The sequence below is a fragment of the Pocillopora damicornis genome, chromosome 4 (assembly GCF_964200805.1).
Source record: "Pocillopora damicornis chromosome 4, jaPocDami1.2, whole genome shotgun sequence".
In the NCBI taxonomy this organism is placed as follows: Eukaryota; Metazoa; Cnidaria; class Anthozoa; order Scleractinia; family Pocilloporidae; genus Pocillopora; species Pocillopora damicornis.
The window spans coordinates 8944747-8969276 of NC_142673.1; the positions used below are offsets into that span (position 1 = coordinate 8944747).

General features: G+C 39.3%; 2 protein-coding genes across 8 annotated transcripts; one reads left to right on the top strand and one right to left on the bottom strand.

The window, feature by feature from the left end:
- Positions 1-896: 896 nt before the first annotated feature.
- Positions 897-24452, top strand: LOC113685267 (uncharacterized). Of its 7 annotated transcripts, XM_089205181.1 has the most exons (20): positions 897-1027; positions 1284-1409; positions 2392-2460; positions 2709-2927; positions 4022-4133; positions 4375-4559; positions 4952-5199; positions 5557-5950; positions 6195-6313; positions 6944-7088; positions 7970-8320; positions 8977-9179; positions 10429-10630; positions 11118-11675; positions 12085-12111; positions 12255-12584; positions 13086-13246; positions 13469-14048; positions 14599-14773; positions 24142-24452. In XM_089205181.1, the coding sequence occupies exons 2-20, from the start codon at positions 1325-1327 to the stop codon at positions 24188-24190; spliced, it is 4212 nt and encodes a 1403-aa protein (XP_089061307.1). In that variant the 5' UTR covers positions 897-1027; positions 1284-1324; the 3' UTR covers positions 24191-24452. The 7 variants fall into 7 exon arrangements, with proteins under 7 accessions (XP_089061307.1, XP_089061306.1, XP_089061308.1 ...); XM_089205180.1 differs by lacking the exon at positions 897-1027 and having other exon boundaries at positions 1183-1409; XM_089205182.1 differs by lacking the exon at positions 897-1027 and having other exon boundaries at positions 1183-1409; positions 13472-14048.
- On the bottom strand, positions 20653-24018 carry LOC149046717 (uncharacterized). Its single transcript, XM_089205186.1, has 3 exons — positions 21754-24018; positions 21210-21516; positions 20653-20710 (listed from the first exon to the last, which is right to left on the bottom strand). Exons 1-2 carry the CDS (start codon positions 21917-21919, stop codon positions 21350-21352), a joined length of 333 nt encoding a protein of 110 aa, XP_089061312.1. The 5' UTR covers positions 21920-24018; the 3' UTR covers positions 20653-20710; positions 21210-21349.
- Positions 24453-24530: the final 78 nt, after the last annotated feature.

Here is a 24530-nt window from a genome sequence, read left to right on the forward strand (position 1 = left end):
CACGCACATTCAGGTCTCTTGAAGCCGTTCAGCGAGACAAGAAATCGATTCCCAAACCAGTCAGACACATATTGTCTGACTGGTGAGAGAGTTGCGTCTATCCGTTTTGTCCCTCTCCATTTAGGACCGTGCATGCGTTTGGCGCCCGTGTATCGAAAGTAAACCCTCGTTCTGAAACTTAAAGAAAGAACCTCGAATTCGGCTAGAAAGAATTGTTTTCTTTGGAAGGTTTCACGTAAGACTCAATACTGGAGATTCTTTTGCTATTTTAGAGGCACCAAAGCGTGGTTCACTGAGACGAAATCAAGGCTCTCAACTGGTTTTAATTTTTCCGGATCGGTTGAGAAGGTTACACGAGTTTACGTCCACCATTAACAGACAGTAATCAGTGAAGCAGAAAAAACAAAATTCAGGGTCAAAATTTTATAATTTAACTAACTGGTCTAAATTAAGTCTACTTCTTAAGCTCAGAATTTAACGATATATTATGTTCGACCTGGCTGAGGAGTTTATTTTTCAGTCAAGACTCTTTCATTTAGATCCATCCTTTGTAGTGTTAAGAAATTGCATGACGGACTGATCGTTTGTGAAAATAAAGAGGACTAATATCTCTCTGAAATACTTGACCTTAAATTCAATTCCGTCAATTCCCAATAAATTCTGAAGATTTTCTTCTTTACAGTAAATTTTACACTTAAAATAATTGATTTGGGCCCAGATTTGAAGGGAAATTCAAATTGCTCGTATCCTCTTCTCTCAAGAGTTTCGACCAATTTGCTCTTAAAACACCATCGAAGTTCAACCACCTAGGGAGGATCGATTAGCTATGCCACTTTGCTATGAGGTCAGAAATAAGTAGCAACAAAATTAAGTGAGAAGCGTTCTGCGACTATAACCTGGTGGTTCACTGTGAAAAGTGCCTTCGTTCATAACGTTCGTGTAAAAGGAGTAAAATCTCTTGACATTTGCTCGAAAGTTAAAGTGATTCGACGTTTCGATGTTTTAAATGACATTATCATCAAGAACTGTGAGTTGAATTTTTCTTGAAATGACTTTCAAACTCAACCGTCATTAAGTTTCTATGAACCCTTAGTTACTCATAAAACTGCTTCACTTACAACTGTTGACTAAGGATTACATCATAACAACAGAGAGGGTTGAGTAGCACCACCCGATCAGTCTAAACAGGTGGTTAGTAACACCTACATGTCATAGCTTAGCAGAAATAAGCAGGAAAAAACCCAAACTGTTTAACACCTAACTAAAATATGTTGCTCTTACAGCCGCCACCACAAAGCTAATTTTGACTTCATAAAGATGCAGTATGAGAAGTGTACATCTGTTGATATGGATAATTATTTTCATGTACGAATCTCCGGCGTCCTGTTTCACGTCAAAGAAACACATGGGTAAGCCGCACTTTGATTTTTGTCATCAATTTAATAAAGCTTGAAAATGGGTAACGTTTTTGACCTGTAACAACGGACGCATGTCTAACGGTTCTACTTCAGTCAGGCCAACGGATTTATTTCACTGCCATTTCCTGGGTTATTTCTCATTCTCATCCCTGTTCTTCTAAAATGTAAGATTCTCGGATTGCCCCAAGCTGTGTTTACGAACCATAACAACAACCAGCCGTTTGTTTAAAAGCCGTTAATGAAAAAGCATCATCTTAACAAAATTGTGTCTGAACACTTCATCAGTTGGTCAAAGCATTTTTGTTAATGATGTAGAGAAGAGTAATCGTGAAAGTTATAGCAACCGTTCTATCATCAGACCTGCAGTGAGACTGAGTTGTTTGATAGAAACAACCAGCTGTTTGTTTAAGTACACGTACTTGTTATATGTATGAAAAAAGCATATTTGCTCAAGTGTGTTTTGTCTAGAAACGTTCTTGCACTACAGAAAGGTAAGCATTCTTAGACATAGAAATGCTTTCTCTCTCACGTAAAGTTTTTGATACCTGTATCGATCATTTAGTCCTTTATTCGTTAACGAAGCACAGATCACTCTTCCAATTTCAACGAAACAAATCAGAATTTTCTTCAAACAGAATAATTGGTAAAATACTGGACCGTCGTTTATCCTCCAAACGAGAATAGAATGTGGAAGCATATGGGTAGCTCAAATATCTTTTATCCAACCCTAATTTATTTTTCAGTTACCTACAATCCTATTTTTCTGATTTTTAAAAAAAGCGACCAAAACAAAGTAGGATTTGTTTAACATATTCTAATGTTATTATAACTATTCAGTAGGCAGAAATTTTTATTTTGCTTTGATCACCGCCAGAACATTGAAAACCTGATAAATCAGGCCAAAAGCTGAATGAACATTAAAGTTTATAATCGGGAAGCTTTACTAGTTCATGGGTCTTTTCTGTGTTAACAGGAAAACATGATGGTAACGTTTACTCCACCGCAAGAGAAGAGATTCCCAAGAAAACAACTGCTTTCCATGGTCTGTATAACAGAAAAGATCTGTTCAATTTGCTAGAACATCAAAACCTAAATTTTGAGTTAGCACTACACCATGTAAACTGTATATGGTCAACGTAATGAGTACAAGCTTACAATTCCCAAAGATTTTGTTGGGTGCAGTTAGTAAAAACTGGAAGGTAATTGACATGAGATCTCCCAACACAACAATACGAAAGATCATTCAGGCTAATTGTGTTAAGATAAAGTGTTCCTCCTTCTTCTCTCTAGAGATTCATAGGAAAAAAGGAGTCGTACTGGAAAGATGGGATGGAATAGATGGATATTTGATCGAAAAACTTTTAGAGGATCCACGTTTTCCCATGCTGCCAACATATGTATCTTATACACCGAAATTCAGCGAGCCGGTCAATTGGGGGGACAATTATGGGTCTCGGATCAGAGGTTACTTTGTCCCAAAGAAGAGCGGACAACATGTGTTCTACATAGGTGAGAAAAGGAGACACGAATGAAAGTGATCCTCGCAGTAACGTGGAACCAACTTAATGACCAGCTCCCAGTTGGCTTGTTAGCTCAGTTGGTAAAGCACTGCACCGGTATTCGCTGAGGTCATGGGTTCAAATCCCGTACAGGCCTTAATTTTTTTTCAGGCCTTATTTTCACTACTGCTCAAGTGGTGCACATTCCTGCGAGGATCACTTTCATTCACGTCTTAATCCGCAGTTGAAATATATGACTTTCATATATTCTTAGCCGTTTAAAAGGAGACATGTTGCACATTTATCGAAAATGTCACAATCAGCATATGCCAAGGAAATTGTGGGTGTGGGAAAAATACACCACTTAAAGGACCTCTCTTTACAAAAAAATTATAGGGAGCTTTTTCATAACATTTCTATGGCGCATTAAAATTATAGAATAAAAACCTTCTAACTAAACTTGAAATTAAGGCTAAACGTTTAAGATGCGTAAATCATGAGTGAGGCAGATCTATCAAATGACTTCACTCACCCATCAGCGTAGCTTACTAACCGAAATCTGGAAAACAAAAGGCATAACATGCGAAACATTATCCCTAAACAAAAAATTATACCGGAGTCTATCATTGCTAATAACATGAAGCGACTAGACGTTCTACTAAGCGGTCCCTCGGATAGGTTGTCAGTCCACTTACAGGTTACCTTGCCATACTTTTTTTGCTTTCCCTGCCTGAAGGTGGTTGGTTACAATTGTATTTTTCGGAAGAGACACTGGCATTTCGAAAGCAAAGTGTTCTGTCATGAACACCACCATCCAGCCTAAATCTGGATTAGGGCATAATGATGACTAGTAAAATAAAAATTTAATAGAAGCCAAAGATTTTTGTTAACCTTTGGACCTAAGAGTTTAACTACATATCCAGATTGTCTCTTAAGATTAAAGTTTCCTTACTCTAACAGTTTGCATCAATTTCAGAGAGTGATAATGAAGGCCAACTGTTCCTCAGTGTAACTGATAACCCGGAGTTTAAGAGTTTAACTACATATCCAGATTGTCTCTGAAGATTAAAGTTTCCTTACTCTAACAATTTGCATCAATTTCAGCGAGTGATAATGGAGGCCAACTGTTCCTCAGTGTAACTGATAACCCGGATGGAAAGATATTGATAGCTCGAGTTGGTAAAGACCACGAATCTCTTCCCATGCAATTCAGAAAGTAAGAGCTTTATTTTAATTCATAACTACGAATTGCATTGGCACTACAAAATACCTGCAGTTCATCTCAACGTATTATGGAAAGAGTCATTTAGAGAGGAAAAATGGGCTGGTGGAAGACGACAAAGCTCTCATCCGTTAAGCCAGAATCTTAAGGGACAAAGGATATGAAAGTTGGATTATCCAGGAAACTGCAACATGGTGCTTGTTACCAATATATTATTTCCTTTTCATTTCTGCAGATATCCTGAACAAGAATCATATCCAATAAACATGAAAAATGGCTCCTATTACTACATCGAAGCCCTTCATAAAGAACAATACGGGAACGACTCCCTGGCAGTAGCCGTAATGACACCTGATCTTGAATTTCTTGCGCCAATTCCTTCAGATTATTTGTGGACGCTGCCGCCTCCCAAGCCGCACGGTATGATCAACGGTAGATAGAGCCCTTTTGAAAGAGACAGGCAGATAGACAAGAGGATGAATTAAGGCAAACATAAATAATTAATCATTCTGAAAGACAAAAGGATAGGCAGACATGAATAGAAATTCAAAGAAGGATAAACTCGTCTATCTAAGAGGCTCACAATGATTAAATTAAAAAAACCAGTGCGCGAAGTGAAGAAATCCAAAAAAACTATTGGGGTTCAAAATTTGTTATAATTGGATTAAAGGGCAAATTTTGAACACTCATTGCTAAATTGAGCACAGTCGCATGGTGTGTTGAGGGATCAATTTCAAAAAATTTAAAAAAGTTCTCCTTTTAGAGCTACCGTTTCTTAATTTGTTAATCACATTTGACAACTGCACTTTCAGTCAACGACAGTGCCTCCTCCTTCTATCTTGTGAAGATAGCAGCTAAAGCGGGAGCTAGAGCAGGTGCCACCCTTGGAGTGAATGAAGCCCTGAAGAGTGGTGCAAAGGCGGGTGCAATAGCCGGTGCTGAAGCGGGCACAAGGGCTGGAGCCCAAGCAGGAGCAGAGGCAGCACGAGAAGCAGCAACTGAAGTAGCCACGAAAACACTGAAGGAGGCCCTTTCCAAACTGGGTACATTTCAAAAACCAGTGGGTATTCGACGGTGCCCGGAACAGTTTTTGCATTTTGAAAATTAATATAAAGAAGCCTAAAGGTATTTGAGCGAAGTTAATGTTCGAAGTTCCACGAGATGTCTATGACTCTGTGGGTGAGCATCCAACAGACTTTTATTTTCTTGAGGTTACATACTTAAATCATCAACGTGGATTCTGATTGTTTTTCTTTGACTCGCGCTTACGATGAAAGTTCATAAGATGTTCATTCCAAATAAAAAACCTTTGTGCATTACAAATGCGAATATGCAACACTCTACCACATATCGTTTTGGTAGCTTCTTTCATTACGCTTATTTCTTACGAACTTCTTTATCACTTCAACTTTTTCAGACATTTAATATTTATGCAGCAAACGGTAGCGTGATACCGTTGACGCCAGGATCAGTGTCTTCATCTGGACAGACAACAGGCACCACTGGGTCAATTGGAATTGGAACTGCAAGTGCTGTGGCGGGAAGTCAAACTAGTCAAATAAACCAAACAGGTCTAACAGGTCAGACGAGTCAACCAGGTGAAGGCGGGGTCGGAGGATCAGTCAGTGCTACCATAACAGCGGGAACGCAAGGGGCAACAAACGCTGCTGCAGCAGGTCACTCGGGAGTTTTTCATGGCGCTTATGTATACAATCGAGAAAAACCATATTACATTCCCACTCCTGGCGAAAATTCTCATATCATTGCAAGAAAAATGGTGTATCTCGATTCACGAGGGCTTTCCAGAGTTCGTAAGTATAAAAATTCACCCAATGCCATTCATCAAAGTATGATTCTGTGCACGCTTCGTTTACAGTGCACATGGATTAGTGCTAGCCCGATTCCTTCCCTTAAAGATAATTAAATTTTGAATACCTCAAATATCTTTCCGATTTCTAATATCACAAATAATGTAGTCACGGATTTTCTTTGTGGACCTTAACAAAATAGTAAAGCCCTCTTAACATTTGGATTGTGCTTTTCCCGCTTTTATAGTCGTCAACGGAGCGCTATACGTAATTCATTCTTTGGATGTTCCCGCGAGTCAAAATCCTATCTACAATCTTTGCTGGCGAATCACTAATGGAAAGTTAGAGCTGACTCAAAACTGTCAGGTAGGGTTAAATGAAATTTACTTATATACAGTAATTATCGACACCGACGGGTTTCGCACCATTATATTCACATTGACAAGGATTAACGTGACGTTTATAAAAAAGAGTGTTTAAGCTTGTTTTTCTAATTCCTAATCTTTATTTCCTCTTTAATTTTCTCAAATTGTTACTTATTCATTATTTATTCGAGAGTCTCAATGGGGTGATGGCTTTTACGGCTATCGGTTAAAATTTTTGCCAATTTCCGGCTAACGGTTAACACCTTTCCATTGTTTCCACCAGATATATTTTTTACGGTTAACTTTTTTTACGACTAACGGTTAAAATTTGTCAATTTTTACGTCTAACGGCTAAATATTTTGGCCGTTTTACGGCTAACGGTTAACCCCATTGGGACTCTCTTACTCATTATTAAACATTTATTTGATGAATCTAAAAGGCCCCTCTGAAAGCAACTTTATCATCATTATTATTATCATTGTTATTATTATTATTATTATTATTATTATAACTATTATTATTTTCATTGCCACTCTTATTACAGACTATTTTACTTGAGAAACGTGTTTTCAGTAACTACTTACTTAAAATTGTGAACCTGGGCTTCTATTTTTTTTAAAAAATCTGTAGGCATTTGCCATCAAGATTCCAGGATTCGACAAAGGGACCGGAGAACATCAAACCATCTCCTTTGAGTCCATGTGTTTACCTGGTCACTACATTCGACAGAAGAACTACAGATTCGTTTTGGGGCACCAAGGAGATACAAAATTTGGTATAGGGAAAATATAGTAATATCAATGATTCTAACAAAGTTTCAATCATAACACACTGAAATACCTGCGTTTGCAATTTTTGCATATGTCAATGATTCATCATAATTTGAAGGTAACAAGAGATATTTAGGTAGGGCGTAGGTCATTTTCCACGAGCCAATAACGCAATATCGTCAGCGTCAGGAAAAAGCGATTATGAGTGTTTCTAATCCTCGTGGTCAGTATGCTGGTCCACTGCAAGTAGCCCTCGCGCTATTTGTCGAGTTTCCCTGACACATCCATTTATACGGCTGGGAAAAAAGCTAACAAAAGTCTGCGCATGTCACGAATATGTCTATAAGTCCATAGCAACCGTATATGTTAGTTAATATGGCGGGGATTTTAAGCATTTTGAAATACTAACTAATAAACCTTTATCGATTAAGACTGCTATGCAGCAAATTTCAACAGACTGAGTATCGCCCAGTACGCGTATCGATGCTATTGTAAACCGACACAAAATGATTTTCACGGTCGAAATACAACAGTTTGCAGCCACATTTCAGCAAGTATACAAAGACGACACTATGGTGTGCAAACGACATTTCAAACCCCTGTTCAAGGAGTCTGTAGCTTAAGTTTTAAGCTTGCGTGTGTCTTAACCAGGAAGAAAAACTTCGCCGCTTGTCAATTTTTCAAAAATTGCGCTGTAATCGCTTAGTGTTGCTATGGTTTCAAGAGTGAATCCGCAAAAGTCCTAGAGATGCGCCGATGCTTTGGGACTCTGTCACTTCAGGGTGGGGAGAAGCACCTTGAGTTTAATTATTTAACACGCTGCCCACCTTGCCTCGGTTTAAATAGGGAAAAATATAAGTTTTCAATTATTCTTTTTAAACACCAGATTATGATGCAAGTGCAGCCTTCTTTCAAGTATTTTCACTTCCTGGTGCATTCCAGTTTAGCCTCATGCGAAAGGGATGGTACATTTGCAGAAGCATAAATCGAAACTATCATCGAACGGAGGTGGTTACAGACTACAACATGGCATCATCCGAATGGCTAAAGCGTTGCTCGTTCGCTCTAAGGCCTCTTGCAGCCGACGAGAATCCTCTGATGAACTGCTACGATACGATTGAACCATCTAAACCACCTAGTGTTGCTTCTACCGACACAAAACCACCACTTACAAACAAAACAACAATTAGAACCACCCGTCCTACAACTGTTCCAACCACACCACACAAGGACTACGGTAATGATAATCATTGTCTTTAATTGTAGAACAAAGATAATTGCTAAAATTTGGGTCTTATTCAAAAATTGCCTGTCACCAGAGCAACCACCAAAAACAATAAAAAAATTGGCAAATTATTACATAAGGGACAATTAAAGTTTGGCTACGTCTCCAGCTCGTCATGCATAATCAGAAGTTTACCTTTACTAGTCTCTCCCGTTGACACATTTCATGCGCATCATTCAAATAAGGGAAACACACATTACTACTATAAGTCTGCTTAAAAGAAGAGTGAGGTCATTGCATGATTTTTTTTAAAGTCGCACTCTAACGGGATAACTTGAGCTGATTAAGAGTTAGGCAGTGTACCACCGACTCATGAACAAATTCCAACCGTGTAGGAGTCTAAATCTATTACCATTTTTTCAAACCTGGAGAAATTGTTGTATATTGTTCGAGGTTCAGAAAACATTTATATAATGATCCCAACTACTTTACGTGAAAAAAAAAATCAGTTAAACACTCGAAACGTTGACGGAATGATTTGATTGGTCATTTCAATGCAAAATCTAACCTTAACGGATATATTGATACCGGTTGATACATTTCTCATGAATATAAGCCTCATGCAAGAATTTGATAAATAAGATATAAATTTCCCGTCTACCCTCCAGAACCCTGCGTGAACTTCACGTTTTGGAATAAAGCTGGGGTGCCTTTCATCCTTTACTCCAGTCTCAAACCAGAAGGGTATTTAGTCACTGGACCCAAGCTACACCTTCACTACGTTATTCGCGATCAAAAAGTAATCGATTTGAAGGTTCTTCATGTGAAAAGAACTAACGTTCCAAACCAAGATGGAGAAGTTTTATCTGAGGTGGGCCTATATTATGAAAGGGTAATTTCGTGTTGACAACTGAGTTGATAACGTAAATTGGCCGCAGTAAAGAACAAAAAAGCTGACGTTTCGAGTGTTAGCCTTTTATCAGAGCGATTGGAGGAATTGTGGGTTATGTGTGGGTTTATATGCAGAAAATGGAGCTACGCTATTGGTGGGAATATGGTGACGAAAAAAACAAGAATGATATCGTTGATACCGTGGGGATTCAGAGTGCCGATTTGGAAGAAAAAATTTTGTTCTAGTGTTTGCGGCTTTCCGAACTGCCTAGATGTAAGGAAAGACCGCAAACTGCCATATGTTGTTTTGAATGATTAGGGAGATTAAAGTGTCTAGCGACGGGTTTGGGTGCGTCCTTGTCATTTCTTTCCACGTTGCGAAGGTGTTCTCGGAATCGGTCACTTAGTCGTCTTCCTGTTTCGCCAATGTATAACTTATTGCAAGAAGTGCAAGTTATGCAGTAAATGACATTGGCGGAGGTACTCGTAAAGTGATCAGTTATCTTAATGGACCCATTAGAAAACACTAGAACAAAAATTTATATTCCAAATCGGTACTCTCAATCCCCACGGTATTAACGAGCGCTTTTCATTCAACTAATTTATTCCTGTTTTCTCGTCATCAAACTTCCACCAATAGCGTTGCTCCACTTTCTGAATATAAACAAACATACAACCCACAATTCCTCCAATCGCTCTGACAAATGGCTAACGCTCGAAACGTCAGCTTTTTTACTCTTTACGGTAGCCAATTTACGTTTTCAACTTAGTTGCAAAACGTAAATTACCTGCTATACTCTACCACCGACGCAGCACCACCGTTTCTTTACAAACATACCCCTTTTATTCATTCTACATCATTAAAGCTTACTTGGTTGTGCTGAACAAATATTTTTAGCCTAATGGAAAGTGCTATTAGACGTTGAAAGTGTAAATGGGCCACTCTCATAGAACAAGTGACTTTCGAAGGACGTGCGCGAATTTAATATTAATAGATAGGTTTATTCATATTATTTGGTCAATAATCTGTTTTGTTGGTTACTGACGTTATTAAGCGCTGTGACCCAGTGATGCAACTCCTAGCCCATGGTTCCAGTGGTCATACGCTATGATACTTCGTTGATAATGTAACTAAAAATCTTTACTAATCTGATCCGGCGCCTTCAGGATCAGATTGCCTTCATTATCTTATTCCGAGGGCATAATTAATATCTGTGATTTTTCTTCAGGTTATGGATGAATTGACCGATACTCAGCAGTTGTTCCTGGACAAACCCAAAATCGCAGCCAGACAGATTGTGTCTTTCTGGGCCAAAGATCCAGAAGGGAAACGCGAAATTCTTCTTGATGGGAAGAAAATAATTTATGCGATTCCTGGACTGCACTGCTGGCACTACATAGAAGTGAAAGTCACATCAAGGCCAAAACATAGTACGTAGATAATACAAACACAACGAAATGGAAGGTGATCTTCGCAGTAATGAACACTACTTAAGCAGTAGTGAATATGAGGTCCGAAAAACATTTCAGGCCTTACTTTCACTACTGCTTAAGTAGTGTTCATTACTACAAAGATTGTTTTGAAATTCGTTTCTTAAGCCGCGGTTCACAGGTGTGATTTTCATATATTTACATTAAAAATAAAAATATTATTGTATTTATTTTGTTAAGGATATGTATTGAGGTATACAAGGCGCTTTACATGTTAATGAGTTTTTCCATCCTATCCCACTTTATCGATTACTTAAAGAATCATTTTGTCCCAAAAATAGCAAATGAACAAAGTTACAAAAGTGATGGGAAAGTGGAAGATGATTTTTGTTTGTCGTAGGAGACTTAAATATTGCATTTCATCGAACAAGTTTTCCATGCTTTTCAGACTAAAATAGTTCCTGTTTCCTTTTTTTCATTATTACAGGTCCTTCGACGACTAAACCAACAACACGAACAACGACAGTCAAACCTACAACTCAAACCCCGCGACCTGCCACAACTAAGCTGCCCCCACCACCTCCTCCACCACCCCCACCTCCTCCACGCATACCTCATATCCACGTTCATTTCCACCCCCCGCATTTCCCGCCACCTCCCAAGCCGACTCACCCACCTCCTCCTCCTCCACCAATACTAACACCTCCATCAACGAAGCCAACAGAAGCACCACCGCCACCCTCCACTCCTTCTCCGCCAACCCCTCCAACTACTAAAACTACACCTTGCAACCCGGGTGTATCAACGACCACAAGTCGTCCATGCTCCATAGTAACAACACCTACTACTAAGACTCAACCTAAAACAATACCTCCCTGCACACCAAACGCTAGTCCTCCACCTGCTGGTTCTCCTCAATGCAAGCCAATCAATAGCACATTTGTCATTTCTCCATGTTCCGCTGGGTCACCACTATGCTTCAAACCATTCCCATCAGTCACCTTACCAACGTTACCCCCCGCACCTTCCCTTTCTCCTGTTCCCGGTGAGTAATCTTTGTGCTAACAGCGAAGCAGTAACATTTTCATTCATTATATACCAGACAAGTGAAGTCTGCTTTTCGGCCTCCCTATTTTGCAAAAGCTGAAGTGATCAGCAACTGCTATTCAACTCCGACTTGAACAGGCAAAGAGACAAGATGGCAGTCGGTTTTCGACCATTTTCGGTATACTGACCAAAAACTAAATTAATTTTTTTAGTTCTTGTGTGGTTGATGTTAAAACAATCACTCCCCTCGGTGTCACCTCCACTCCGGTGAATATTCGTTAAGTATATCAGACGTTTTATCAGAACACATACCGATATATCTATATGAAAGACTCTAAGAACCAAAGGTCTATTAAAACTGGTACAAGGAAAGATAATTTCTAAAACGTTATTTTCATCTTTCGTAGAGGTTTCAGGATCAGTGATAATACAAGGTAGGCAGGACGCTTAACTTTATACCAAGGTAGATCTCAGCCCAGCTGAAATCCAATTTCTTCAACCACGACAAAATGAAAGGATCAAATATTCCATATAATTTAGCATTGAAGTTATTTGTAATTCGCGACCAAACAAACAGGTTGTATGTCCACCCATGGAGGAACTTCAAAAGGCGCCTGTTGCGTTTTCCCATTCATCTACCGAGGAAACCCGCTGCACCGCTGTACAAGGGCTGAGCGAGGTTACCGCTGGTGCTCAACAACCAATAATTATGACAAGGATAAAGAATGGGGATTTTGTGCGGCATGTTTTCTCTGTTACGGAGGTAGTTCAAATGGCAACTGCTGTCATTTTCCTTTCGTGTATGATGGTAAAATGTACACGACCTGTACCACCCAGGATTCAACTAAGCCGTGGTGTGCCACCACGTACAACTATGATGTGGATAAACAGTGGGGCTATTGTGGAGGTTAGCGATGATTTTTTTTTCGTTTGTTTTTGTTTGCTCGCCGGAAGCTTACTTCAGTATTTTTTTGGGTGATAGCTGTGTTTGCAACAAAATAATTGAATCAAAATGAATTTGAAACTTCCGATTATGCTTGTTTTGGCATGAATCGTGCCATCATCACTTTGTTGTATTGTTTTACACGCTACGTTAAAACTACGTTAACAATCAAATTACAAGTACTATTACAATAGTCAATTTGATAACAATGCCCGTTAGTGCAACTATTAGAAGGATAGCAGGCGTTTCAAATATAGTAATGGAACGGTAAATGTCATTTGAAATTATGTAATTTAATCTAAATCTAAGAACTAGTGAGTACAAAATTGTCACATGTTACGTAAGTAGAACTATTTATTTGTTCAATATGGAAACTAAGCACAACAAAAAGGATAATTCGCTACAAAGTGTCATTTAAAATGTTCGTGTTGCACTTCTAATGTGAATCATTTTTAATATCGACAGGTGACGCGCCCGGCTCAGTTTCCCAGCCCAAAATTGCCTACGCACCATGTTCTGCTAATTGTGATGGTAAATGCGTGGACACGTGTCCCGACTACTGCTGTGTAAAGGGCATGATAAGTACGCAGGAACAACCAGCTCCATTAACACCCCCACCCCCTCAGGTAATTCGTTTATTAAAGGAGACGGTGCACTAAGGATTAGTATTTACCATTCCAAGCATGGAAAACATAACAAAATTATCTGCGCCAGTTCCAGGAGTTCCGTAAATTCAAAGTCAGAATCATTCGCTCAAACTTCACGGTCGACCAATTTCCTAAGGGGAATATGCAGTAACACACATTGAGCTGAAACACCTTATCAGCGTGTTCACTTTTCCTTATCAGCAGGTCGAGCAGGTCCCTCTGGTTCAGCAGACCTCGCAGTCTTGTCCAGCCATCTGCACCGAGACATGCGCACCAGACTGCCCCGTTCGTTGTTGTAATTTCCTTCCGCCTTCGCCTTACATGGCAAGTCCTCCTCAAAGACCTACGAACTGCCCTCCGATCTGCTTCAACACATGTGTTAGCTACTGTCCAACGGACTGTTGTAACAACCCACAGCAAGGCGTAAGCCGTAACACGTTATCTTACACTCTTAAACTACCATGCCCTACTAACTGCTACCCTACATGTCATGGCAACTGCCCACAGCAATGCTGCAAGGCAGCGCAAAAGGAAACTAGTTCTTTACTTCACTCTGCTGTGAACAACAAGGGTGTTGGTTTCTATCAAAGGATTCAAGGGGAGGGTATATCCCCCTCTATGAGCTTACAAACACCTTCAGCGTCGCCGATTGTGATCCGTTCGACGTTACTTTGTCCAAAAGTATGTAACAAGATTTGCACAAACGCCTGTCCTACCGAATGCTGTAAAAGACAGAAAAATGGAAACATCAATCAGCAAAAGTGGAGAAACACCGCCCAGGGTAAATAACATTTCGTGTTTTGAAAGAACCCCCCCCCCCCCCCCCCAAATCTTCGCGAAGTAACTATGAGTACTCAGCTAGGTGAAGGTATCAACTATGTCCACGAACGCGAAGAAATAACTGTATTCGTACTTCCGGCTTCTGGCTTTCTCATGGCCGTGAGAGACTTCGTCAGCGGTAATTACGAGTAGAGGTCTTTGTTTAGGGAAGCCGAAAACAATCAAAGTTCTAGCTTAGGTTAGATGAACAGCCCTTTTTTGGAATAAATTAAGAATTTATTAGTGTAAAGGTTCTATTTATCACTCTCTGCGAAATGATTTGAGTGCAAATGAACATTGTGCAATGTCAGGCGTAAAACACCCTTAAGAGATAAATTTGTGTGTGGTTTTCAGCTGTATAGCAAAAATGGGCAGATCTTTTTCGCACTGTGATCGGACGTTCTCAAAGCAATTGTGCGCGAAAACTAAGCTGCGTCAACATAATAAGCAAATTACGATTCTTTCTGCACTGTAGATACCTTTGATTTTGAACTGCTAAATTCTATCTCTAGATTGCAAAAATGGTGCCATTACATTCGGAGGAAACGCCAAAGGAGCCTGCTGCAATTTTCCTTTTATTTACGATGGTGCGGTTTATTGGAGATGTACAAATCAAAATGCAGACAAGAAATGGTGTTCGGTGACTAAAGTGTTTGAGCTCGACAGAAAATGGGGATACTGTCCTTGGTAAGTTATAAATAGCTAGTGCACCGATGAACCCGAATTTATATATATATATATATATATTTATAATTGGTACATTTAATGTTAGCTGAGACGTTTTCCTTTTGTTTAATTTGTCAGATTGTTGTGATATGATGCAAAGCAGGATACTTCAAAACGCTACACTGATTACAGCAAATAAACGGTGGTTTGCGAAGAGAAGAATAAGTCAAATTTATTGAATGATATTGCGATATAAATGAACTGACATACGCCCTAGAAACATTTTTACCTGCGAACTTTTATTATTTTTTTATCTCAGAGTTTTTTTTGATACCTGATGTCTGAAGTAATTAATTCAAATCGGGTCGGTACATGTATACAATACAGAATGCAAGTCGTACTCATAACCTGATAAGAATAGATAGTAATAATAATAGTGATAACCTATTTTTATTATATAAGCTCAATACACTTTCGTGTTTCTATTTTAATTGGTCGTTTGTAACTAGGAAAAGGAACAGAACTCTAATGAAATATGAAAATCTTTTGGAGAATATGACAAAAAAGTCTGAAAAGTAATGAATGTTCATCCCTTGCAATCAAATATTAAGAAGAATAATATTAACTATACTGAACATATGCATTATCAGAGACCACGGTTGATTGACAACATTTCACGAAATGAAGAAAGTGTGGCGGGCTACTGTAATTGTTAAAAGAAGCTAAATTTTTAAATATAAAATAAACATACAGTTCAAGCTGTGTTTGTTTCATTCATTCTATTCAGATATTACATAACACAATCACACTGCGATATTATTGATACCAGTGAGAGAAATGTATTTTTGAATCCAGATTGATTAAATGTTAGCTAGATGAAGACAGATTTGCCAATTTTGTGAAAAGTGAGTAATTTTCAGGAATTGGCTTGATAGTTGAGAGCAGGTTTCCATTATTAACAGGTCTTTAAATGTTCAATCCAGTTATTAATGTGTTAATAGATCCACCAAAAAGCCATTAAACAACTGTAACAGTTCACTTTTAACAAAATAATCAATGCTTGTTGATCTAACCCTGGTTTTTAAACGACCTGAGCTAGCCCTCTTTATAGAGTGCAAAAGCCATATATTTAATTGGCAGTCATGACAAAAAAACACAAGGAAGACATTTTGGGCTGTACAATTAGACATTATAAAAATGCTAGTTCACTTTTTTTTTTTAACTGAATTGAACATTTTATGACCTGTTCATGAAATTAATACAAGTTGGGGAGGTGAATAATAAATTAAGAGGCGATCTCTGTAAGAGCGGTCCAGGGCATTTCGCATCGGAAAAAAGTTTTCCCTCAAACTTTGCACAATAAACTATCTTTGGTAACAAGTAAATAAAACCACATTAGTTTCTAGAAATACGTCAAAATAAAATTTTTAGAGCTCTCAAAAGTCAAAGCCGCAAAAGGCCCTTTTTTGACCTCTTGCGACATCGAAAATTTCAAAAGTTGAATAGCCCGGTCTTCGTATCACACCGCATGCAGCAAAAAATATTTTGTATTCTTAAAGTGTGTGATATATAAGATGTATAAAATGCATTTCAATTTTGATATTCGTTTATTCAGAGGCTCGTCATAATTCATTTAAAAACACTCGTTGAACAGCTTTCTGAAATTGGTTAAAAGTACTCTTTCTTTCTTGGTTGATATTGCTCAAGTCCAGACCAGACCATTAAAAACTCCGCTTGATTTCTGCTAATAAGACGTTTGGCTGCAGAAAAAAATAAAAACATCTTGCACTTATTGATTTTCTTCGCCGAGGTGACTTCGAACTTCTAGCGATATTGCTAGCGTGACAGCCGATTATGCAAATTAGTTCATTGAGCAAACTCCGACCGTTTTACATGGGTAACTCAATAAATCTTAGATTTTAACCATTTTAAGTAAACAATATAGTAGAAAATATAGTGGAGAGAGCTTTAATACCACACCGATTAATACCTTAAACATTTTAAAAGGCCAAAATTTGACATATTTTATTATCTCGTGACGAAAGACGTCAACAACAACGTATCGAATATCATAATTTTGATTAGCGCTCGCAAACCCCTTTTTAAAAATTGGGCTTCTGTTATTTCATATTTGAGTTCTGATGGCTTACGCTATTCAAACCTGTATGAACATTTCAAAACCAAACTACAGGATTCTATTTAGTGTAACCGGCGATAACAGCACACACTGAAATACACCGTGACCACTGTCACATAATTCAATTGTGTAATTATCCTGAATTGCTTCTCCCTGCGTATTAAAGCAGCGATAACATCGCCTTTTGGATCAGAATTCTGGTCGGCAGGAATAGGAAAAATTTTGTCTGCACACCTGTCTTAATGAAAGTTTCTATTCAGAACTCTAGGGAGTACTTGTGGAAAAGGACCCCGCGATTTTTGAGGAAATAAATTATTACGTTACGTGTCACCTAATTTTTCCAACAATTAGCTATATCTATATTGTAAAGCGCGTAATTTTATTACCTGTAATTCTTATGTCTCTTTCGGTACTGGTTTGCTTGGGATTAATACCGCTAAATTCTTGAAGCGGTATTCGCCTCAAGAAGTTCTGTTTTCAGTCGCGTTCCTCAGAAACTTCGTTCGGAGACTCATGAGGAGTTTCCGGTTTGTTTAACTTGCCACAGAGTACTGACTCAATAAAGAGTCATCTCTGCTTAATTCATTTGTCAAAAGAGAGTTTCACAGAAGGAGAGCTTATCTTTTCAAGGGCTGGCCTGTTCGATATAGAAGACTCAGTTATGGCAAAAAGTGGGTCTGCGCAAAGCATAGGCACACTTATGAGAAGTTCTGGCCCCAAAGTTCAGGGTGCCAGTTTCCGACGCACCCTGGTAGCGATTCCAAAGGGGTAAAGAGCCGGTATTCTGTCAATTTGCAAATTTCAAAGGCCATTTCTAAGATGTATGGCGTTCTATAGAGGTTTAGACGATACTGCAGCTGAGGGAGCGGATGGCATCGAGGATTTTCTCCAAATTATAGACGAATTGGAAAGCGTGGTAGCAGAAAAGGACTAGTGTAAAGAAGTTCGGAAGAGGCTTCAGGAGAGTAAGTTGTATTTGAAGACTACATACTTTAATCACTGCGAAGAGGACGATAGCAAATGTGCCGATCACTGTAGGGTCTTTGCACTGAGCCATGCTGGTAACACTGACGTTCAGAAAGTATGCAGTCACAGTCACAACGTGAAGTGTGAGGATTGTGAGAAGCTGAAGAGTGTTCTTGAAGAAGTAAATGGCGTTATTTCTGAGTACACAATGCAGTTGGGTAGGTTTCAAGCGGAACACTATTTGTATGAAGCAAAAAATGCTGCCGCTAAGATTTTTGAATGGAGAGGGCATATCCTGAGAGCAGAAACCAGGATCAGTGCCAGCGGAAAATTGTCGATACTTTGGAGGGAGATGAAGCATTTATAATAGTTGACTGGTCAATGAAGTTCATAGCGCTGAAGTTCCGGGAAAAGCAAGCAGAATGGTTTCCCAAGAGGGAAATCAATTGGCATGTGAGTAGCGTTGTTGTAAGACAGGAGGAAAGCCTGGAAGTAACCTGATACGTACGAAAGTGGCAATCTTGATGTTGTGATAGCAACCTGCTTCATCCGATCTTAGAAAGGCCTTTTTTATTCCTGAATTTCGTAACTTTATGGAGACAAAGAGATTTTCAAGGACTGACAGCACTGAAAACCAATCTTTTTTACAGCGGTTCTTACACAAGAGGGCCTGCGCGTTTGGAGAGCGTTTAATGTTGGGCCTAGAAAGTTTATTCGGTAAAATGAAAATTGCAATTTTTCCACAGAAAAAATGACGGATCTGGTGGAGGAGATTCCATTTTTCCCCACTACTGCTCGACGAACTGCATCAGCAGGAGAAAGCAATGATGGCAACGACGGTAGTTCCTATCAATGCCCTGAACCTGGTTGCGATTAAGATTTTAAGACCCAGGCCGACCTTGACTTCCATATGAACTAGCTAGTTCATCATGTAAGTCCTGTGCCTGCGAGCATGACTTAAAGTCTTTATGACAAAGTGAAGAGGTAGTGGGTTCATCACTTTCAGTCATTGTCATTAGAAGGTGAAAGTTCGACTGAACTGGTTGCAGTGGCCACAGAACCCTTGACAAGTACATCAAAGCTTCCCATAGGATGGGCTCTTCATAAGAGAGGTGCAAGTGAAAGGCTTTTGCAAAACGTCAGGTAGTACTTGAAACAGAAATTTAATATCGGATGAGACACTGGCAGAAACCAAACCCAGAGAAGTAGCAAAGGATATGCGAACTGCTTGCACAATAGATGGAGAGAGAATGTTCGATAGAACAGAGTGGTTATCCAACATACAGATTCAGGGTTTCTTCTCGAGATTGTGCCTTAAACAGCGATCTCAAATACAACAAGAATCGGATGATGCCATCGACGCAGACGACCACTTGATAGAAGCATCTGCGTCTGATGTAGACGAAGGGTGTTTGAGAGAGGCGAGGAACACAGTAATGGATGAGATAGATTGAAACATCCAATCATGTTTGATATCTATGATGTGTACTCGTTGGCAAGAGAAGCAAGGTTGTCTAGTCCCAAAGTCAAGATGCTAAGAGACATATGCGAACATTTTGAGCTCGCATTCAAAATGCAAGATACAATGCAGCACCTCTTGCAAAAATGGAGGAAATGATTTCGGAGTGCAGTTGATATGCAATCTAGTTATGACGTCCACCCGTTATGCGAATGCGATATCTTTTTTTACAAGAACTCTTCAAACTTATGAACAGAGACTGTTATGCAGACAGATGTGACGACCAAATATAATTTTTTCCCTTTCAGCGAGAAATCTGAGAAATCGCTGCTTTATTTAGACGTGAGAAGTATTCAGGACAATTACACGATGGAATTACGTGACAGAGTCACTGATCATGGTGTATTTCAGTGTGTGCTGTTATCGCCGGTTACACTAAATAGAATCCTGTAGTTTAATTTTGAAATGTTCATACAGGTTTGAATAGCGTAAGCCATCAGAACTCAAATATGAAATAACAGAAGCCAAATTTTTAAAAAAGGGTTTACGAGCGCTAATCAAATTATAATATTCGATACGTTGTTTTTGACGTCTTTCGTCACGAGATAATAAAATTTGTCAAATTTTGGCCTTTTAAAATGCTTAAAGTATTAATCGGTGTGGTTTTAAAGCTCTGCCCTACTATGTTTTCTACTTAAAATGGTTAAAATCTAAGATTTATTGAGCTACTCACATAAAACGGTCGGAGTTTGCTCAATGAACTAATTTGCATAATCGGCTGTCACGCTAGCACTATCGCTAAAAGTTCGAAGTCACCTCGGCGAAGAAAATCAATAAGTGCAAGATGTTTTTATATTTTTCTGCAGCCAAACATCTTATTAGCAGAAATCAAGTGGAAATTTTAATGGTCTGGTCTGGACTTGAGCAATATCAATCGAGAAAGAAAGAGTACTTTTAACCAATTTCAGAAAGCTGTCCAACGAGTGTTTTTAAATAAATTATGACGAGCCTCTGAATAAACGAATATCAAAATTGAAATGCATTTTTTACACCTTATATATCACACACTTTAAGAATACAAAATATTTTTTGTTGCCTGCGGTGTGATACGAGGACAGGGCTATTCAACTTTTGAAATTTTACAATGTCGCAAGAGGTCAAAAAAGGGCGTTTTGCAGCTTTGACTTTTGAGAGCTCTAAAAATTTTATGTTGAGGTATTTCCAGAAACTAATGTGTTTTTACTTACTTGTTACCAAAAATAGTTTATTGGGCAAAGTTTGAGGGAAAACTTTTTTCCGATGCGAAATGCCCTGGACCGCTCTTACAGAGATCGCCTCTTAACAAATATGAAGTCTGCCATTTTCGTCGTTCTCAATTCCAGGTGCCGTCACAATCCTTCAAAAAAAAATCAATGTATTTACAAATCATAACATTGTTCTGCTAATTATAATTGTAAATCTCTTGTCAGCATGTTTGATTTCAGGAACAAAAGCCAAAGTCAGAAAAAAGGCCGCTAATTAGTGATCATATAAAAGGACCTCTTGTTGCAGCGTTTAGATTACCCCTGATGAAGGCACTAGACAGGAGTGTCGAAACGTTGGGTCTATGAATTGTAACTTCTTCGGTTACATTCATTAAATCTGCAAACCAGTGTAGCTTCAAACTATGTCTGATTGTCCACCTGGTTGCAGTGTGAACTTTAATATATTTTAAAAGCCAACTGTTAGTAGCCTATGTACATAATCCATTTTTGATATTCTTGTTTTTCCTTGACAGACTTTTGATTGAAAGCTTTTCACTGTTCCACGTATTACATAAAGAGTTTAAATTTGTGTTAATTGCTGCAGCATTTATCTGTATCACACTTTTACACTCTGCATACTCATAATCTTACCAAATTTCTCTTATGTTGAAGGGTCCTTTTTGCCTTCTTTCTTTTGGCTGTTGTCCTCCTGTCCCTCCTTCTTTTCTTTGTACCTTGTTCTTTTTCTTTAATTTCTCTCTCTCCTTTCATTTCCTCATGTTCTTTTTCTACTACTCCAGCTGGTATTCCTCCATTCCCTCCTTTATCTCCATTTCCAATGTTTCTTCTTCATTACTTACTCCTTTTTCCTCTTCCTTTTCTTTTTCCTGCTTTTCTTCTTTATCTTCTTCCTTAGTCCCTTCTTCTTTCTCTGCATCTCCCACAGCTTGGCTTTCATCTATGATCATACAGAAAATGTTGAGTTACTTGGTTCTATGTGTTTCTTGTTCACAATTTTTATGTTTAGCTGAAACCCTGAGTTTGTTATTATTCAAACAAAATAATATTTTGTGGACCATTGTCATATCATGAACTATGTATCACCAGGGGGTGGTAATCGTTCTACAAGCATTTTCTTTGGTGGACCAAGAATGCTATTTCTTTTACAGGTTAATGAAAATCAAGGTTTTCTTACCTACTACAGTTGCAGAAAGGTTGTTGTTGTTGTTGGCAGGAAAATTCCCAAAGAAGGACACCTGCAAGTAAAACAAGGGAAGGGAAGTGTGCTGCTCAAAGGAGTCCTGCGTAACTATCATAATTAAAATACACATTGTTCCTTTGAGCATCACACCATCCTTCATTGATTAAATTTACAAATTTTAAAACACTTCATACACTTTATACAGTAAAACTGACTGCTACTATCCATGGAATTGCTTAAACAATAGAACAAGTGACATTGTTTGTGTCAATGCTTGTCAAGAGGGAGGCATGTCTGTCTACCCAAGTGTCAATGCTCACGAAGACCCTTGTCCCGAGGAGCTTTTCTTTCTACCCCAAGTGTTGCGGCTAACAAAGAGCCTCATCTCAAGGAGCTTTCCTTTCTACCCCAAGTGTTGTGGCTAACAAAGTGCCTCGTCCCAGTGAGCTTTTCTGTTTACTCCAAGTGTCGAGGCTAACAAAGAACCTCGTCCCAAGGAGCTTTTCTGTCTACCCCAAGTGTCGAGGCTAACAAAGAGCCTCGTCCCAAGGAGCTTTTCTGTTTACCCCAAGTGTCGCGGCTAACAAAGAGCCTCGTCCCAAGGAGCTTTTCCGTCTACCCCAAGTGTCGCGGCTAACAAAGAGCCTCGTCCCAAGGAGCTTTTCCGTCTACCCCAAGTGTCGCGGCTAACAAAGAGCCTCGTCCCACGGAGCTTTTCCGTCTACCCCAAGTGTCGCGGCTAACAAAGAGCCTCGTCCCAAGGAGCTTTTCCGTCTACCCCAAGTGTCGCGGCTAAAAAAGAGCCTCGTCCCAAGGAGCTTTTCTGTCTACCCCAAGTGTCGAGGCTAACAGAGCCTCGTCCCAAGGGGCCTTTCTGTCTACCCCAAGTGTCAATACTCATGAAGAGCCACATCCTGAGGAGCTTTTCTGTCTACCCCAAGTGTCAATGCTCACAAAGAGGCTCGTTCCAAGGGGCACTTTTGTTTACCCCAAGTGTGGATGCTTATGAAGAGCCTCCTCCCTAGGGGTGTGGTTGACCGTTTACCCCCAAGGGTTGTGTCTGTCCACCTCAACTGTTAATGTTCACAAGGAGACTGGGAATAAGTGGATCCTATGAGAAGAAGCTCAAAGAGGAAGGAAAGAGAAGAAATGCTGAAGCTCAAGTTCTTGCTATCCCATGAGACACATGATGTCGTCAACCAAACTGCCTTGAACAAGACAGCAAATTAATTTCCCTTCTTGAAAGTATAGGAAGTAGATAAAGAGTAACAAATTATTCTGTCATAGAAGGAACTGGTCTGGCCTTTGTCAACAGAAATCTGTATGACCAACTACGGCTACGGCTTTCTCATTTTTCCTTACCAAGAGTAGTTAAAAAATGTGCCAACTGACTTTGATTTTCACCAAAAAATTAGAATACCTAACGAGCGGAAGCGAAAATATTCTAACATAGCAAAACTCAGAACGTTCAGCATGATTAGATTATCATTTGCGTCAGTGCGCTTCGACTGCATGCGCAAGATTTCATATGTAGCGCTCGCACGTTATAATGCAGATTTGATCCTAATCTTTTAGGGCGGGAGATTTTTGGCGACCAAACACGATCAAACATCGTTTGTTTACCAAAAATTTTGATACTGTGTTTAGTGGCCTGACGGTGTCAAACATGTTTGAACAAGCCAAATGTTTTACAATATTTGATCAAATGCTTGTCGTCATTTAAATTTTATCAAATTCAATCAAACAAAGTTGACGAAATGAGAAAAAGTTTGGCCACCGAGCAATGTTTGATCGCCAAACATTTCTCGTTTGGACGGGGCTTGACAAGCAGAATGGCGCGCGCGGCTGAAAAACACTTTTGAGCCTCCTTAACCGTTAAGGTTAATGTGACATTGAAAAGATTCGAAACTGATGACCCAAAACCTACTAAAGAATCCAAATTAGCAAGAAAGCAAGCAACCAAATGAAACTAGCGTACCAAGGAGGCGTACTTATTAAAACGAGGCAAAGTAAGCGAGTTAAATTATTACCTCAAGTAATCGGCAGTTAGATCATTGTTAAACGAAAATATCTGGACTCAAATAGTGTCTATTTCTGTCAGTTTATGAATGAGTACCAGTGAATGGCAAGGGTCTACTGCGATAGGCTAGCATTCCTTCCAGTGGGAGTAAAAGTACTCCGGGTTGTTTAACTGCCAGGCTGATGGGCCAATTGAATCAAACGCAAAGTAAAGCTAACCCCATTTTCATTTACCACAACGCTAAAGGAGGATGTTCAGCTATAAATTATTCTCATGTTCACCTAGAAATTTTTGCCGCAGTAGGTTCATTCTGGTCACGGAAAAAGACGTGCAGTAACAACTCCGTACGTCTCTTTTTTTAGTTCAACCGAGGAAGAAGAGCATCCAGAAACGCGTGGGTATTTGGTATAGTCACTACCGAGTTTAGTCCAGCACGGGGTTACTTCCAAGTTGTAGAGAGACGGGATATCGCGACACTTGATCCCATAATCTCGAAGTGTATCCGACCAGGAACAGAAGTCTACACCGATGACTGGGCTTCATACAGAGGCATGGAAAACCGTATAAATAACGTCGCCGTGCACCGAATCGTCGTGCATGCTCGACACTTTGTTGATCCTGTTACTGGTGTCCACACACAGGAGGTAGAGTCCTGCTGGAATAATCAGGCGGGGGTAAACCTGAAAAAATGCCCATTTTTCACTCATTTTTCACAGCTAGGACTTACTTCAAAACTTAGGCAAACTATATA

What these genes read in the sequence shown, in the direction of transcription:
- LOC113685267 (XM_089205181.1), top strand. Translation starts at nt 1,325, where the DNA reads ATGAGAAGTGTACATCTGTTGATATGGATAATTATTTTCATGTACGAA. An exon ending in GCCGCCTCCCAAGCCGCACG is followed by an intron (nt 4,560 to 4,951) that starts GTATGATCAACG and finishes CTGCACTTTCAG; the next exon opens with TCAACGACAGTGCCTCCTCC. An exon ending in CACATCAAGGCCAAAACATA is followed by an intron (nt 10,631 to 11,117) that starts GTACGTAGATAA and finishes TCATTATTACAG; the next exon opens with GTCCTTCGACGACTAAACCA.
- LOC149046717 (XM_089205186.1), bottom strand. Translation starts at nt 21,919, where the DNA reads ATGAAGGATGGTGTGATGCTCAAAGGAACAATGTGTATTTTAATTATG. An exon ending in CCTTTCTGCAACTGTAGTAG is followed by an intron (nt 21,517 to 21,753) that starts GTAAGAAAACCT and finishes GTATGATCATAG; the next exon opens with ATGAAAGCCAAGCTGTGGGA.